Genomic DNA, 19,508 nt, shown 5'->3' on the forward strand with positions numbered 1-19,508 from the left:
TACTTCTCCTATCATAGCTTGCCAGAGACCTCTTCAGCTGATACCAAAGTCAGACATCTTATTCTACTAGGTCGAAATGTCCATGTAGCAGGGCAGCTTGTATCATGACCTGAACCGTTCTGAGCCTTTTCTAGATCCAGACTTCACTATCACTTTAGAGGTTATCCAGTAAATAATCAAAAGAGCCACTCCAAATATGATGTATGCTGGCTCCAAAATCCAAAGAGGCACCTCATATGTTGTTCCTCTGTCTCATGGTATATGGTACAAGGTACAGCAATTCATCTCTCACTTTAGAAATCTTCCCAGACTTCTGGACCCCTAGAAACTTTCCTGATGTAGAAGACCCTCACGCTTCAAAGGGAAGTCAGTCTCTGTCACATATATGCCTAAGGCATCTAAGGTACTTGTGTTTTCTACTCACAAGATTCAGTCAGAATCAATTTAATATAGCAGCATGATGTTCTGTTTTATCAGCAGTATCAAGGTCCCTCTGGATCTTGTAGTTTCCAGAATGCACCAGGGACAAAAGTCTATCTTTACCATCTTGTTCCTGCTACATAAATGCAACTGATTGTTATTTTCCTTCTCCTGGTAATGCAAAAGAAAGCACTTGCCAGTTCAATGGATGCATACTGATTGCCAAGGTTCACATTGATTTCTTCCAGTAAAGGTATCAAATCTAGGGGAAAACTCTTTTGCACAGTTGCTGATATACAAAGTGATCAATAAATGTCCCTGTGTAGCGAATACGGAAAACTGTGGAGATTCCTCAAAAAACTTAAAAACAGAACTACCATATGATCCAGCAGTTCCACTTCTGGGTATTTAACCCAAGAAAAGAAAACAATAATTTGAAAGGATATATGCACCCCCATTGTCACTGTAACATTATTTACAACAGCCAAGATACAGAAATAGCCTAAATCCATGGACAGATGAATGGATAAAGATGCGGTATACATATACAGTGAAATACTATTCATCCATAAAAAAGAATGAATTCTTGCCATTTGTGACAACATGGATGAACCTTGAGGGCATTATGCTAAATGAAATAAGTTAGAGAAAGACAAACACCATATAATCTCAACTTCTACACAGGATTTAAAAAACAAAAAACAAGTTTAAGACTCAAGCTCATAGATACAGAGAACAGACTGTTGACTGCCATAGATGGACAGGTGGGAAAATGGGTAAAGGGGGTCAAAAGGTTAAAAAATTTTTTTCTAATGTTCTTCTTAAAAATAATATCTAGTATTAACCACAGTACAGAAAACTGGGTATGCTGCTCCAGGAAAGTAGGCATCTTCAAGCTTTAAAAATGTACGGGGGCGGGGTGCCTGGGTGGCTTGGTTGGTTAAGTGTCTGCCTTCTGCTCAGGTCATGATCTCCAGACCCCTCGTGGAGCTCTCTGCTCAGCAGGGAGTCTGCTTCTTCCTCTCCCTCTGTACTCACTCTCTCTCAAATAAATAAATAAAATCTTTAAGAAAAAAATACATAGGCAGTGATCTAAAAATTCCAATTCCAGGACTTTAAGTAATTTGCTAGGAGCTATCAAATGTTTTGAGCCAGGATATGTGTGTATAGGTGTGACCCCAAGAACAAATCTGTAAGAATCCACTAGGTAAAAGAAGGAAAAATTTAATTTGCATTTCCCTGATTATCTACAAGGTTAAATTATTCTGGAAGTTTACTGAATTTGTTCTTTTCTGAAATGACCTATGTCCACTTTGTCATTGGGATATTCATCTCTCCTACTGATATAGCTACTAAAGATATCAACTACAGTTCACTGCAGAACAACAGGGGGGTTAGGGGTGTGGACTACCCCCCATGCAGTAGAAAACCCAAGTAGAACTTTTGACTCCCTAAAACCTTAACTACTAACAGCCTACTGTTGACTTCCAGAAGCCTTATTGGTAACACAAACACTCAACACGTATTTTTTATGGTATGTTTATTATATACTATATTCTTATAATAAACTAGAAAAGAAAATGTTATGATTTTTAGGAAAAGAATAAGGAATATATATTTACAATACTGTATTTATTGAAAAATATCCATACAGAAGGAGAACTTTGCAGTTCAAACCCATATTGTTCAAGGGTCACCTGTGTATTAGGTTATTATAAATATTTTCCGCAGCTCGTCATGTGCCTTTTTACTTTGGATATACTACTTAACGCTTCCGTTATTTTTTTCCCTTTCTTTTAATGCTTGGAAGGGCCAACCCAACCAAAAACCAAGTAAATATTCATTTATATTTCACCTGTAATTTATTTCTTTTAAAAATATTTGACTTTTGAGTTATCTAGAATTTCTTTCATTATAATAGTCCCCACACTCAAAAGTCATAAACAATTTTCCTGACATGGTTTCTTGACTAATATTGTCCTTCCCTATCAACCAATAATTCCTACAATTATCATATGTTAAGTTCTTATGCACATGCACACTAGCATCCTTTCCTAGGTTATCTTCTTATACCAATGCCACTGCTTTATTTAAAAAAAAAAAAAAAAAAGACTGTATTTATTTGACAGAGAGCGAGCGAGTGAGCACAAGCAGGAGGAGCAGGAAAGGGAGAAGCAGGTTCCCCAGAGCAGGGAGCCCGATGCTGGGCTTGATCCCAAGACCCTGGAATCATGACTGGCGCCAAAGGCAGACACTTAACCAAAAAAACCACCAGGTGTCTTGATGCCAGTGTTTTAATTTGTGTAGTTTCTTTCTTTTATTTTTTTTTTTAAGATTTTATTTATTTATTTGACAGAGAGTGAGATCACAAGTAGGCAGAGAGGCAGGCAGAAAGAGAGGGAGGAGGCTCCTTACCAAGCAGAGAGCCTGATGCAAGGCTTGATCCCAGGACCCTGAGATCATGACCCAAGCTGAAGGCAGAGGCTTAACCCACTGCGCCACCCAGGCACCCCTTAATTTGTGTAGTTTCTTAAGGCAAGTTTTCTTTTTGCTCTTTAGTTTCAAAATAATTTGAGTATATAACTGTCAAAAATTCAAGATGCCAAAACACATTAAAAACTAAATCAAAAGGAAAGTATCTTTAATAGATATGAAAGTGAACATACTTGATATATACAGCACTCAATAAGAAACAACCTGAATATTCCAATGTCAAATACAAAATGACCAGCATGAGCAGACAACCAATATTAAGGCCAATAAATTTGAAAATACATGTAATTAAAGCATGAAAATTAAAACCATGAAATATTTTCCCCCACTTATTAATAAAAATCCAAAAGATAATCTGTATTGTTGATGAGGATATGGGAAGATAGCATTTCTCACATTCATTAGTATAATGCTTAACAAAAAAAGGGCAGGAGAATGTCCATGCAATTATCTTTTAAAAAGACTAGAAGAAATATAGCAAAATGTTAATAGTGATATCCATGGTGATACTTGCCAGGTAGTTACAGTTTTTAAAAACCAAGTGGCCTGTATTTAGAAAATGAACTAATTATGTGCCAGATACTTTGCTAAGCATCTGCCTCACACCAAGAAGAGAACAATTATCGACCAAGTTTTACAGCTGTGAAAACCAGGCCACAAAATCTAGTGATTTAAACTCATGTCTAATTTCAAAGCTCATGCTCCTTGAACTACAGCATAATGGGATCTATAGGAGTCTTAACAAAGCAATACTTTTTTAATATCAAAATGCAGTTTAAGCCAGCTGACAGTATACTGGACTAAAAGCTGGGATTTCTACTGCTGACACAGGACCAACTGACATGGTCACCCAATACACAGGTTAATACAGGTTAAGCTGAACTGTATGATTAAGAATCCATAATTTAAAAAAAGCTACAACACCAGCCTCACAAGAAATCTACTTAAGAAAGGTGTTACCACTTTAATTTTCAAGAAAATAAAATTGAAAAAGACCCCACAAGTACAGAGAGAATCTGAATCCACATCTGCTCTTCCCATTATACCATACTGCCTTCCAATGCACAGGACAGCAGCCAGGGAACCTACTTTATGTACATAAAGCCACAAACAGTTTAGTGTTCATTTCCACTGGTGACTAGCTTGTTCACTTTTTTAATCAAGGAAGTTCAATAGTAAATATGACTGTTTCAAGACACCTTGCTGTTTTATTGCATTTTGTATATATAAGTGGTGACATATTTTGAAGATCACTATGGTTGAACTGACCGCTAGGACTTTTTTCTGAAATGAAAAAAATAGAGCATACTTCTGGATACTTACAGCCTCAGTAGGTGTCTTTTTCAGTTTAGTCCTGTCTACTTTCATGTTTTCGATTTTCCGTTTTACGACCTGAAAAAAGAAATTCCCCCAAAAAGTGAGAACTCAAAGTAGCAATCTTGAGCACTACATGACTGACATAAACAAACGAAGAACATGCAAAATGCTTAAAGCAAAAACTCTGGAGTTATGACGCCATGCCAACTCAGAGGCACAGCTATGAGGTACGGAAGAAAAAGGACTCTCTCCAGACAAAATTGGCCCACATCCATATGTTGCATAAGACTGTAATCAATTTAAGCCAAAATTAAAACACTTTTCTTAAAATAAAACCTCTCAAACTCATAATTGAAAATAAAAGATCACACTGTTTTTAACACACCTCAGGATGGAAAAAATTCACCATATCCTTGCAGTTTTCTGGAAAATTTAGCAATTCCACTTCTGGGAATTTATCCAAAGAAAATCGTAAGGATGTACACAAATATTTAACCACAGGAATCTATACTGTATGACCATATGTAATAGTGAAAAATTGGAAAGGACCAAACGTCCAAAAAAGGATTGGTTTGAAGTGAAATATTACACAACTGTTATAAACATTGCACACAATTATATAACGAAAAGATGTTCATCGTGAAATAAAAAGGTTATAAAACAAACAGTATAAACCTATGTCTAAACTGCTTAGAAGGGGTATGCATCAAAATGTTAACTCACCGCTAAGCAAAATAATGTATACCCACCTCTGTATCTTTCACTGTTTTAACCAATAAAAATATATTAGTTGTGTTATAAGGACAAAGGCAACACAACACCTTTATTTTTAAATTAGAAAATGAGTTGTAAGACTCCCACTAGAAATGTTCTAAGCACAGAACACAATCATTTTTACTAAACCCATTTAATTTAGAAGGCACAAAAGTGGGCAACCCACAGTATAAACCTACATGATCCTTCATGGCAGACAGGTCCCTCAAGATGCTCTGACCAAGGGACAGGAAGAAATACAGGTTTCTCCCATTAGCAACTAGGACACCCGGACAGAAGTAGAGGTGAACTGATAGCTATTTACATATTGAGGATTCTTCTACTAATAATGTATTTGCTACACAGCAGTAACTGAACGTCAGTGTATTATGACGGCTGTCATAAGATAAAGCTGACCAAGCACAAGTGTAAATTTCAGGTGGCTTTTGGCCTACATTAGTCTAACATACTCAGTATTGTGGAAATAAAGTATATTTGCCTACATGGTTGGCATCTATTTAACCAATGGGCACTCAGGAAGAACTGGTGAAACATCCAGAGTATATTCTAAAATGCTTTTGGAGAGATAAAAAAAAGTTTTCCCTCTATGGTTCACATGTTAGGATATGAGATTCCAGATTACTTTTTTTAAAATTACCTCTTCATATAAAAGAAAATGAACAAAATGCCTGTTGCCTACAACTTCCAAATATCTAAAACAAGACCAATGGTATTCTGGCAACAATCTGATTCATTTAGTGGAAACTGTAAGTGAGCTACTTGTATTCAGTTGTAGCTTTTTCCTCACAAAACTCACTCTCACGCATTACCTAAAACAAGCAGCTATCACACTACTGTGGCTGCAGTCATTTGCTGGGAGGCTTTGAGACTACCTCTACTGTAGGAAGTAGCAGCCATCCCCAACACCATATATCCCAAATCACTGAATGCCTTCCTTCCAAAATTAGGAACAAGGTAAGGATGTCCATTTCCACCACTTTCATTCAACGAAGTGCTGGAAGTTCTAGCCACTTTAATAAGGTAAGAAAACAAAATAACAGGTATACAGATCAGAAAGGAAAAACAAAACTCCCTATTTGCAGATGACAAAGGATTATCTAGTGGAAAATCCCCCAAATGTACCCCAAAAAACCCCTCCCAGAACTAAAAAATGATCTCAGTAAAGTTTCAGGATCCAAGATAAACATACACAAATCAATCCATTTCCATATACTGGCAATGAACACATAAACTCCAAACTTTAAAAGTACACCACCACTCACAATTGCTAAAACAAAACTTGAAATACTTAGGTATAAATCAGGACTTGTATGTTCAAAACTACAAAATGCTGATTAAAAAAAAATCAAAGCTAAATATATGAAGAGATAAACTATGCTCATAGATTAAGAGGACTCAACACAGCGAAGAAGTCAATTCCCCTCAAAATTCATATGCAGGTTTTATGCAGATCCTGTCCAAAGCCTAGCAAGAATTTTCCTATAAATAAAGAGATTTTTCTAAAATGTATATGGGGTGCCTGGGTGGCACAGTCAATTCAGTGTCTGACTCTTGGCTTCAGCTCAGGTTGTGATCTCAGGGTCGTGGGATCAAGCCCCGCATCAGGCTCCACACTCAGCACAGAGTCTTTTTAAGACTCTCTCCCCCTCTGCCCCTCCCACTAAAGTAAATAAATCTTCAAAATGTATATGGAAAGACAAAGGAACTACAATAGCTAAAATAATTCTGAAAAAGAGGGAGGAATCACTCTATCCAATTTCATGACCTACATATATAATTTCTCTATATGTAATCAAGACGGTCTATGTAGTATTGGAGGTGGGATAGACACATATATGAATCGGAATAGAGACTCAAGAAACAGACTCCTACAAATATGCTAGACTGTTTCTTTTCTTTTCTTTTTTAAGAGAGAGCGAGCACAGGGGAAGAAAGAAAGAAGGAATCTTAAAAAGGCTCCATGCCCAGCACACAGCCCAAACATGGGGCTCAATCTCAAGACCCTGAGACTGTGACCTGAACCAAAATCAAGAGTCAGGCACTTAACCAAGTGAGCCACCCAGGCACCCCTACCCAAATGATTTTTGACAAAGTTGAAAAAGCAATTCAAACAATAGTTTCATCAAGAAATGGTGCCAGAGAAATAGGTATCTTTAGGCAAAAGATGAACTTTGGCCTAAGAAAGCCTCATACTTTATATAAAAATTAATTCAGAATGAATCATGTGAGAATGTGGAGAAAAATGAACCCCAGTACACTGCTGGAGTGAATGTAAATTGGTGCAGCCAATATGGGAAAACACTATGGCAATTCCTCAAAGTATTTAAAATATGATCCAGCAATTCCATTTCTGGGTATTTAGCAAAAGGAAATGAAAACACTAAGTTGAAAAGATCTATGCATCCCCAGGTTTACTGCATTATTTACAACAGCCAAAATATGGAAGCAATCTAATTATCCATTGATGGATGAGTGGACACATACACACACACACACACACACACACACACACAGAGGAATATTAGCCATAAGAAAGAAGGAAATCTTGCCATTTGTCACAAATGGCTGGACCTTGAGGGCATTATGCTAAGTGAAGTAAGTCAGAGGAAGACAAATACTGTATGGTCTCACATACAGAGTCTCAATAAACGAAAATAACAAAAAAGTCCGAAAACACTGAACTCACAGAACAGATTGGTAGATGCCAGAGGTAGGTAGGGGTGAGTGAAATGGCTAAAGGTGGTCAAAAGGTACAAACTTTTAGTTATAGAACAAATAGGTTATGGGGATATAATGCATAGCATGGAAACTATAGTTAATATTGTATTATATATTTGAAAATTCCTAAGAGAGTGACCTTTAAAGTTTCCATCTTAAGAAAAAATTCTAACTAGACTTACTATGATCATTTCACAATAGATACAGTATCAAATCACTGTTGTATACCTGAAACCATTATAATGTCATGTTATCTCAATTTAAAAAATTCAAAGTTAAAAAAAGGATCACAGACTTAAATGTAAAAGTATAAAACTCACTGGGAGAAAATATCTGCAAGCTATGTATAGTATCTAGAATATATAAAGAACCTCAGTATTCAACAATAAAAAACCAAACTATCCTCCAAAACAAGAGCACTGATTAACCTGCATTAATAAACAACTCCAACTCTTTTACTGACTTAAGAAAGTGTAGTTGAGGTACTGGCAAATCTTCACACGTGTCTCACTTTAACTACAGCTGTTTTGACTTAGAAAATTCTGTACCAGTCAAGGGTCTGGGTTGAGAACAACAGACTCTGACCAAAGCAGAAAAGTGATTTACTGGAAGGATAACAGCTTAGGGAATCAATAGGAAGTCTTTTTTTTTTTTTTAAAGATTTTATTTATTTATTTGACAGAGATCACAAGTAGGCAGAGAGGCAGACAGAGACAGAGAGGAAGGGAAGCAGGCTCCCTGCTGAGCAGAGAGCCCGATGTGGGGCTCGATCCCAGGACCCTGGGATCACGAGCTGAGCCAAAGGCAGAGGCTTTAACCCACTGAGCCACCCAGGCACCCCGGGAATCAATAGGAAGTCTTACAGATCCACATTCAGAAAACAGGAGGAACCAAGGAAGCTATGCTGCCTTGGAACTACAGCCAAGAAACTCCCACAGCTTAGTTGGGGGTGACTCTACTGCCAACACGAGACTCTAGATGCCTGAAAGATACTGTTGGTGGCAGAATGATTTCTGAACGGTCTCAGGTTATTTGCATCAGTGGCTCTAGACACAAAAAGTGTGAGCATCTAATCGGTCAAGTGTAGGTCCTAAGCCCAAGGCCTAGCTGTCAAGGTTCAAGGAGAGCAAGTACATTTGGCTTTTTCCGTTTCCAGTGTTTGGGCTCCAAACTTTTCATAAACAGACTGAGATGACAGGCACCCAATTAAATAACCAAGCCAAAACAAATGAATGAACACACACGTTCCCCTAACAAGTGCAATGTTAACCCGGTTTCTATAATTTTGTTGCAAGAAACATCTATAGTTTAAAAAAGGTTATTACTGGGCGCCTGGGTGGCTCAGTGGGTTAAGCCGCTGCCTTCGGCTCGGGTCATGATCTCGGGGTCCTGGGATCGAGTCCCGCATCGGGCTCTCCGCTCAGCGGGGAGCCTGCTTCCCTCTCTCTCTCTGCCTGCCTCTCTGTCTGCTTGTGATCTCTGTCTGTCAAATAAATAACTAAAATCTTTGAAAAAAAAAAAAGGTTATTACTGTCCATGAGACATCAATTAAGAAAATTCAAGTTTTTTGGTTCCTAGTTAGTCTCTTTCTAAGCTGGTTTTGCAGTGGGATGGAAAGAAATTTTTGAGCACTCACTACAAGCCAGACAATGAGTTTGTGTTTCCTAAAGCATTTTAGAGCATTCTGCTCCATGAAGGAAGACAAGATTCCAGCAATTTGGGAAATGTTAAAAACAGAATTTGTCTTCCTTTAGGATGGTCATGTAGCTGACTGACATTATTAACAGTTCCAAGAAATCTTAGGTAAAGGAAACTTATTAGGGCACAAAACCATTTTTTTCCAAGTGTTATTTACTAAAAGCCCACCACTTTAAGTATCCCAAAGAACAAACTTTGAGACATGCTGCCCAAAGGGCTTCATATTATAGTCTTTCATACAATCCTCACCACTCAAGCCAAGTTTTGGCCCCATTTACAGATAGAAAACCGAGGCTCAGAGAAATTAAGTACCTTATGCCTAGCTAGTAAATGCCGGCACCAAGATCTAAATCCAGGCCTTTTTGGTTCCCAAGTCCATGCTTTCATAACATGCTTTTTACTTTATTTACTAGTTTTATTATAATAAATCCCTGTAGATGAAAATATAGATTTGTGACAGACTCTTCTACACTGTTGGATCCTATGTTCAAAAAATTATTGCAAAAGAGAAAGCTGGGGCACAAGGTAAGAAGCTGAGATACTGTCAAATCACACTAATGATCAGAACAGTAACCAGGGAATGAGTTCTACCTAATGTTTAGAAGTTAAATGGGTAAAAGTCCCATTATATAAAAAAGCCTCTAACAAAAAGAAGATAGTTCTAGACAAATCCCTGGAAATGGCCTACTGCCTTTGTTGGGTCAGACCAGAACTCTAAGCACCAAACAATCTTTACATGTAGTAAAGATTTCTTCCTAAACCTAGGTTAAAAAAATCAGCTTTAAGGAAATTAATGAATTACTATGAACCACCACCCATAGCTATACATTAATTAAATACTTCTATTTAATTAACCACTTTTTTCCCTTCCTCCTTTTTCCCCAAACTTCATTACCTTTGAGGTTTGAATCTCGGTTTTGTAGGGTTTAAACAAGACAAGTGTGTTCACTTAAAATATATTAAGGGGAAGTCACTCACTTTGTAGTAATCACCTTCAGTTGATCAAATTTAGAATGACTTTCAATACTGAGTCAGCTTAAGGGCAGAAGACACCTGTAGTTCCCAAATCTGGCTCAATAGAAGTTGAGTGTAGCGGCAGTCTAGCCTTACAATTCCAAGTATGGCTGAAGGATCAGCAGCACTGACATCACCTGGGAATTATTAAAAATGCAGAATCTCAGGCCCACCCAGACCTGAGGAATCAATCTGTATTTTAATGAGATCTTCAGGTGATTATCTTAAGTCTGAGAAGCACCAATTCAGAATACAGGCTCAAAATCAGGAAACTCAGGTTAGGATTCCTGCTATATCATTTACTCACTGTATGAGCAGCCTCTGTGTACTCCTGTTTCTTCAACTGTGAAATAGGGATAACTGATCTCCCCACTTCCACATTTACTTTCATCCAATCCATTCTCCAGAGAGCAGCAAAAGTAATCTTCTTAAAACATAAATCAGCTCATGTTACTTCCTTGCTTAAAACCTTTCAACAGATTTCCTAGAACTCTATCCAAACTCTAATCATGACTCACAGGGCCCTGGCATGATTTAGCTACTGGAACTCTCTCCAATCTCCTCTCTGCACAACTTCTTTAGTCTTTCCCTTTACTTTCTAGAATGCTCTAAGTTCCTTCTGTTCTCTAGACCTTTACAAGTGCTATTCCCACTGGAATGCTTCTACTTCACACTATTTCTTCCCATAGCTAGTTCCATTTGAGGACTGACTTTAAGACCCCAAGTGGCTTCCCAAGGTAACTCACCTAAAGCTAGTCTTATTTTTCTAACAAGCACTACCCTGCTTGTTTCTCTCATAGCCAGTATCAATGTAACCAGTTTGATTTTCTACAGTATTAAGCTCTCGGTATCTAGCACAGCATCTACCACATGATATAGGTAGGCAAATATCTGCAGGATGAAGTTCATGAAAGAGTATGAACTGAGAATAAAAATCTGTGATTGTCAGCATATAGACAGTATTTGAAGCCATTGGTCTGGAGATGATGACTTACAAAGGAAGGAAAGAGACCCAGAACTGAGTTCCCACTTGATCTAACATTTAAAGGTAAGAAAAAGAAGAACCCAGAAAAGGAGAGCTTGGTGATATAGAAATAAAACTAGTTCATCATGGTATCATGAAAGACAAAAGATGGTAAGACTGATCAATTGTGTCCAATGTTAAGATGAGTTATGTCCAGAAAAATGTACATTGAAATTGGGAATAGAGATAATTTGACCACCAATAGTTTCAGTGAGGTGATGGGAAGGGAAGCCATGGAGTGAGTCAGGGAATCAATGGAAAATGAGGCAATACAGATGGCATATGTAGAAAACTCTTCTGAAAATGTTGTCTGTAGATACAAGCAGAGAATTACAGGTTCATTGAATGGTAGAGGGAAGAGGAGATAACAGAAAGAAAATTCCTAAGAAAGCTGAGGGTAGGGGACCCTTTAACCTCTATTTCACCTTAATATAATGAACACTCATGTGGTTTTTTTTTTTTTAAAGATTTATTTATTTACCTGACAGAGATCACAAGTAGGGGGGGGGGGGGGGGGGGGGGGAAGCAGGCCCCCCACCGAGCAGAAACCCAATTCGGGACTCGATCCCAGGACCTCGAGATCATGACCCAAGTCGAAGGCAGAGGCTCAACCCACTGAGCCACCCAGGCGCCCCTGTGAGTTTTGAAAGCACAAATACTAACCAGAATTAGGACAATCCTCTCTATAATCTCTTAAAACTTGACTGAGTGTCCCTCTGTATGTGCTTACATTGTACCCTGTACCCATCACTTCCCTGACAATTAATGAGAAAATGCTTGCCACAGGGTGAGGAAGTTTAAAACAAGCATACACACAAAACCCCACAAACCTGGGAAGGGAAAAAATATACATTATCAGTGGTTGCCTCTAGGTGGCAGGATAACACAGTTTTAATTTATGCTTCATGCTTTTCAGGTTCTTTCAAACTTGCTATAATCACACATCCATTTATGAGAATTTTCCTTTTGTACAATTTTTCTTAAGGTAGAAAAGAGTAACCCCTAATCCAAATGGCATGCATCAAATTAAGAATGCATCATCTAACAAATGCCTTGTAGTAGTGGCTGCTAAAGTGCTCTTGGAGCTTCTTCTCTGTACCTTCTGCTGTTTAATCCTGAAGTTTAGCACATAGCACAGACTCAGTATTTACTGATTTATTATTGGTAGGTTAAGAAATGCTGCAAACACATATGGGAGTGTGGATGAATCAAAGTCAGCCTAAAATTCCCAATGAAATCATGGAAAATCAATTTGGCCATTTTTAACCCAATGAGCCACCCGGGGTGCCCCAATTTGGCTGTTTTTACATAAAAAGGTTTTCAGAGCACACTAGACTCCAAAATGCCACAAGGCAAAAAGCCTCTGCCTCTATGAAGTCTCTGAGAGAAAATTCAGGTGAGAACTGCCCAGACCATCCATTATCTCAGGAAGCAGCAAACAATCTTAAAACCCACTCTGCTATATACTATTTGATTACAGAGACACAGACATCACATTAACTAATTTCTTAAAGGGAACACATTTCCATCCAGCCTAGTTTCTGATTGTTTACATTAATATCAATCCAACAAATATTCGGAGAACCCATTTGTCATTATAATAACAACGGCTAATATTTACTTACCACCTAATTATGCATTATCTCTAATCCTTGAAGATGAAGACTGTTTCCAGCTTACTAAGTCCAAGAGTAGCCACATACCCAGTAAGTGGTAAACCTGAACAAAACCAAATTTGCTCCATGATTCCACAGTACACAAAAGGTCTAAAAGCACAGTCCACCCTGCCACCCCCCTTCTACAGACACCAATATCCTTATCATTGAGCCATATAAAATATGACCCTGAGGACGGCTGACCTAGATTTTATTGGGCACTGATAGTAAAATGCAATAATAAAGCAACACCCAAAAAACAGCCGTTATTCACCCAAGACAAATCTGGGAATTATCTGCAGAATTACCTTGATAGAGCCTCCTTCAAAATCTGTAAACACTATACCTCAGGTAAGTGTGTATCCTTGCTCTCCTTGCTCTGCAGTATATTCAAAGAAAATCTCTTAAAGGAATACCAAGAAGGAGGAATCTGAAACCTCTAACACTGACTCTGGAGGTAAGAATGATGTGTAAGAACACATCCCCTAGATATGCTCTATCTACAGACCTGGGAAGGTGCACATTCAGGAGTTACCCTTTAGGTCATTACTCCCAATTACTTAAGAGAGATAAACTGGCATCATAAGAATCAGGCAACAAAATAGTTGTAGATCAGTTTTGCCAGTAGAAAGGAAAGGGCAGCATGTCAAGTAGCCCCTTCTTAGCATTCTGAACAACAAAAAAACAAGCAGCAATGTCTACATGGAAATTATGCAAATTAAGGAGGAGAGGAAGAGATTCCTTATCTACACATTTTCAACTGGTGCTCTGGAATAATCCTCATCTACCCTCAAAGACTGATCTGTCTCCCATCTCCTTCCTTCCTTGTGGCTGGATTTGGTGCAAAAGATCAACTGTAACAATGGTTATTCCCTATGTCATCACATCCAATTTCAAAGATGCAATTGCCTTTTCAGTCTTGCCCACCTCTAAGAGAAAATGAAGACACCAGCCTTTAAACTAATACTCTGAAATTCAAACTAATGTCAAGAACTTAACCACAGAAAAGCCTATCACTTTCTAATAGGTGAACTTCACCCAGAAGGGCCACAGGCAACATTTAGTGAGTTCAGGAAAAACATATCTGCCAGAAAAATCAACCTACTTAAAAATTACCTTCAAAATAATTTACTTAAAAATTAAATTCAGAGTTCTCAGCCCTGACTATGCAAAGTCACCTGAGCCTTATTTCAAAAACTAAAAATGTCTGGTTATACAAGTATCTGACTTAGTAAATATGAGATGGGAACTTTTTTTCTTCAAACTGTATAGGTGATATAGCTGCACAGCCAGATTTAAGAGCCGCTTTATTAGATATTAATTATCTTTTGCCTATTTGTGACTCACTGAGGAATTTTCTTTAAGAGACTGGGGGAGGGGGATGCCTGGGTGGCTCAGTCGGTTAAGCGGGTACCTTCGGATCAGGTCATGATCCCAGCAGGGTCCTAGGATCAAGCCCCGGGGGGCCTGCTTCTTCCTCTCCCTCTGCCTGCTGCTCTCCCCGGGTGTGCATGTGTGTCGTCAAATAAATGAAATCTTAACAAAAGAGAACGGGGATAGAATGGGTATAAATAAAGCAAGAATAGCCATGTGTCGAACTGTTGAGGCTGGGTATCAGGTACATTGGGGTTCCATTATACTATCCTCTAACTTTTGTATAGGTTTGAAAATATCATAAAATAAAATATTTTAAATTAAGACTTTATCCTGCCAGATCCCTCCATTCCATCCTTCACATTACTACCAGAACAATTCCCCTCAAACTCAAAATCTACCTACATTATCAAGTGCAAACTCCTTACCTAATCCAGCATCCAAGACCTCTAGGACCTGGTACCTGTTCACCTCTCTTACCAGGGCCACAGCATTACATAATATTCCCCTTGGCTCCCCACATACTTTAACCACGTGAGGCTTTTTACAGTTCCCCTAACACTCAAGACTTCAAATACTTTGACTCAGATTGCGCTTTCTGCTAAAATGGCTGCTCTCTGCATATCCCCTGGAGCTCAGCTTAAATGTCACCTCTATGAGGCCTTTTCAGATATCCTCTCCCTCAGAGAAAAATCGATCACTCCCTCCTTTGTGCCCCCTCCAACTGTGTCCTGCATATACCCTCAATCAACACACTTCTTTATTTACCTGTCAGTCTCAACACTAGGGTTAGTTCTGCATAAGTGGGACTATGTCTATTTATCTTTGCATTCCTGTCACCAGCACAGGAACTGTCACTTAGTAGATGAATGAATGAATGACTATCCAGTAAACGTTTAAGGAAGCTTAAAAATCCAAGTCACAGACTCTTGGTGAAATTTCCAACTGACAAAACAAAAACCGATTTAGAAAATTCATTCAATCTGCATTTTTCCAATCAACATATAGGTATGGACACACTATATGCAGGGCATTGCCAAGGGTGCAATGAGATAGCCAGGTATTCAGAAACGTAAATTAGAGGAAAAAGGAAAACTAGAAGCAATGATAGTATAAAAGCTATGAAAAGTCAGTACACAAAACACAATCAAATTACAACTTCCTAGTGGTCTAAGCAAAGCTGCAAACGCAATTACAAGAGATCAACAAAATACATAAAATAAATCCTTAGAGAACACCAAACATAATCCTCCTGCTTTTTAAAAAATTTTGGATTTTTAGAGATTCAAGTTGCATAAAACAGAGTACACTGTTAGCAAAACTGAAACAATTAGCCCAGTTTCACTTTTTGGGCATAGTGCTTTAGTCTAGAAAAATATATACATAGCAATTTGGACATCATTTTAAAGCATGTGAAGAAATCTTCATGGATTTCTTGTCCTATACTGAGGGATTTCCATAAAAATTCTGAAGTTCTACCGAAAATTTTTGCGTATGTTGGAATTTTTCTGAAAAGACAGTTGATAGCTTTCAGTGGCTTCTTAAAGTGATCCATGACCTGCAACAGTAGGAACCATCACCCCACAAGATTTCCAAGACTGCTTAGGACTTAGTGACTACAATGTTTTCACTTTCACTTATGAAACACAGGCATATGGTATTTCCCCTAAAGTCACATGATAGGCTACTGTCAAATATAATAAAGATAGTACAGGAAACCAAAGAAACAGAATTCCAACCCTTTTGCATTATTCAGCTCCAGTTATCTCATATCCCTGGTTTAAGAAGAAATACGCAGCATCTCTCAAGATTGAACCTCTGTATAAGAGAGAATCCTGTATTCCTGGAAAAAATCCTCTAGTCCATATCCCGAAGAAAGGCAGAAAAGGCCCAAACCTTCTATAAAAAGCCTAGATTAAGTGTATTTCTAAATAAAAGCTAGTTTCTTTTTTAAAGATTTTATTTATTTGCCAGAGAGAGAGAGAGAGACAGCGAGAGAGGGAACACAAGCAGGGAGAATGGGAGAAGGGGAAGGAGGCTTCCCACCAAGCAGGGAGCCCGATGTGGGGCTCAATCCCAGGACCTTAGGATCACGACCTGAGCTGAAGACAGACGCTTAACCACTGAGCCACCCAGGCGCCCTAAAAGCTAGGTTTTAATGCCTTAAAATATTCTGACGAAAGATGTATCTGTATGGGGAGAAGATAAGAGACCTTAGTAATGTATTTACTTGCACCGTATATTGTGGATAATTTATTTTAAAGGCAGAGATTAAGGAATACAACTGGAAGAAAGTCAAAATGAAGCAGAGGACAACAGCATAGTGGAAAGGCTTGGGAGTTGGGACGCAAATGGGCTTAAATTCCATTTATTAGCTGTATGATCTTAGACAAGTTACTATGCCTCACTGAGTCAGTAACCTCCATAAAATAAACACAGTCCACCTCAAGGGACTGTGTCTGGCAATGAGTAAGCCATATTATTATTTGTTCTATTTCTTTTAGCTCCAGATTAATTTAAGGGCAGCATTCTTATGCCGGATATTTTACACACACACACACACACACATACACACACACACACACCCCAAAAGCAAACAAGAGCTGGTCTTTTCAAACTTTCTACATGTTATCTGCATATGAAAGAACATAAAGCATGTATTGAAACTGTTAGCTTTAAGTAATGACATGAACCAAAAAGTCAAACTCAACTTTGATGATGAGACTGGGAAGTTCTAGATCTCCTTCTCAAGTAAGTTATAGTTCTCCAAAGGTTAAACAGGCCACTAAATACTGTCTGGGCCATACAACTTAAGAATCAGAGATTTTAAGTGTATCTGAGCTATTCTGAGCTGGTTCAAATGAATCTGGAATACAGAGACACCAAGATTCTTCTACATGATTTAAATAACAGTAGTAATTACGGCAATTATCAACATGGCAGCAAATTCCTTTCAACATGAAATAACTCCAACTTCACAGGTTTATTATGAGGCTAAAATTAATTCATTGACAAGAAAACTTTAAAACAATGCTTTTACAAAAAAGTATGTCCCAACATACAGACAAAACTGGCTCTATAAATTTAACAGCACCACACACACACAGCTTGGCACATACTCATTTCCAATGTTCTTTAAATAAACAATGTGAACAATCTGCTCCTTTAAAACATTTATATCTATAACATTAAAGATGTTTGCTGAAAATGAAAGAACAGTATGCATAGGTACTCTAGTTCCCTGCCACCAACTGACTTTGTGACCTTAGGACAATCTGAGCTTCAAACATGTAAAATGAAAATAAAAGAACTAAAATCTCTCAAAGCACTGTCTCTAACACTTTGCCTCCAGTTCAAGACAAATGTTAAGTATTAAACGTGAACAACTGGAATTATTCTCAAAAACTAAAGACCAAAAAGTAACCAAGTCTGTTTTCTACTTGGCACAAATTCCAACTTTTGTTTTAACAAACTACATTTTTCCAAATAATTCAGTTTTAAGCTGATCTTATGTTTAAAAATCAAATAGTCTTTCCCAAAACAGGACTACTGGTTAACCATCTGGACAAAAATAAAAGCACACACCTACTTCACACCATTACTTAAACATAAAAAGCTAAACTATGAAAGTATTTGAAAATAATGCAGATAAATATTCTTGTAATCTTGTTAAAGAAAAGATCTTCCAAGAAAGATAGAAACCATAGAAACCTAGAAACCATAAAGGAAAGAAAAAGGGAAGATTTGGCTACACAAAAATTCCAAACCATAAACACAGAAAATATTTTTAAAAGGATACAGAAAGAGTTGGTATTTCTAATATACAAACAACTCCCAAAACTCAGTAAGACAAATAAGCTGACTGAAAACCAAGTAAAAGACCACAAACTTGCAATCTGCAGAAGATACTAACATTTGCTCATCCTCTTTAATAATACAAAAATTCCAGTCAAAGCAAGGAGATGCTATTTCTCATTCATCAGACTGGTTAAAATTGAAAAGATTATCTTGTATTGGCAGATATAGGTAGAGAAAAGGGCACTGACAGACATTGCTGGTGTGAATGGCAATTCAATATAGCCTTTCTGGAGGTTGCTTTGGCAGTATCCATCAAAAATTTAGATGGTACCACCCTTTGACCCAGAAAGAACTCTACTTCTAAGGATCAACAAATAGGGAATGATTAAATTATAGGAGATCCATGCTTTGAAATGCAAAGCACCATTAAAAAGAATGGAGTTGAGCTATATGTTTTAACATATAAAAATATACATAGGACATAAACGGAGAAGCACAGTATGTAAATGCTAAAAGATAAAGAATATATACAAACTGTCAACAGACTTTTGAAATGTGGTATGAATAAAACAAGACTATCATCTGGGGAGGGGAGAGACTAATTTTTAACTAAAATGTTTATTTTGTTTGAATCTTTAACAGGAAACACTTCCATAATTTAAAACAACTGAAAAGGGATATATAGATAGGCTCAGGGGAAAAAAAAAGATGGGTTTATAGAACAACACTTTAATTTCAAAGTTTTATGAAAAGGAAATTCAGTCCTAGCTACAGGCTTATGGCATCCATAAATATGCACAAAAACACATGGCCAAATTGAAATGTCCCATGAAAGAGCTCAAAATTGTCCCCATGTTGAAAAGTAACAGCCATAGTCAAAAGGGCTTTTTTGGGGGGACTTCTCATTTGCTTTTCTACTCCCCTAAAATTTCCCCATTTTGGGGGGTAACGTTCTTATTCTGTGCTTCTATGGGTGACATCTGCTGGCACATTTAGAAACAGATTATAGTACAGCATACTGAAAATACTGGACTAGGTTAACCTGGATTCAATGCCCAACTCTACCACTAACTAGCAACCTTTGTTATCTTGGACAAATCATTTCCCCTAATCCAGGCCTATAAAGTAAAAGGAGTTTGATATGGTAATATCAAATACAGACTCATTCAGCTCTTTTTTTTTTTTTTAAAGATTTTATTTATTTATTTGTCAGAGAGAGAGAG

At 37.6% G+C, this 19,508-nt stretch overlaps 1 protein-coding gene across 12 annotated transcripts in view; it reads right to left on the bottom strand.

Moving 5' to 3' along the window:
* LOC111139808 (HECT, UBA and WWE domain containing 1, E3 ubiquitin protein ligase) overlaps positions 1–19,508 on the bottom strand; it is a 166,528-nt gene that overhangs the window by 133,867 nt on the left and 13,153 nt on the right. For 11 of the 12 annotated variants that reach the window (XM_022492219.1, XM_022492210.1, XM_022492220.1 and 8 more), the window contains exon 3: positions 4,237–4,305. In XM_022492219.1, coding sequence (XP_022347927.1) covers positions 4,237–4,281 — 45 coding nt within the window. In that variant the 5' untranslated portion in view covers positions 4,282–4,305. Of the gene's footprint in view, positions 1–4,236; positions 4,306–13,083; positions 13,136–19,508 lie in introns of those variants that run through there. The other variant, XM_022492212.1, reaches the window with a different exon arrangement.

Source organism: Enhydra lutris, unplaced genomic scaffold (genome assembly GCF_002288905.1).
Source record: "Enhydra lutris kenyoni isolate GAN:26980312 unplaced genomic scaffold, ASM228890v2 scaffoldscaffold119, whole genome shotgun sequence".
In the NCBI taxonomy this organism is placed as follows: Eukaryota; Metazoa; Chordata; class Mammalia; order Carnivora; family Mustelidae; genus Enhydra; species Enhydra lutris.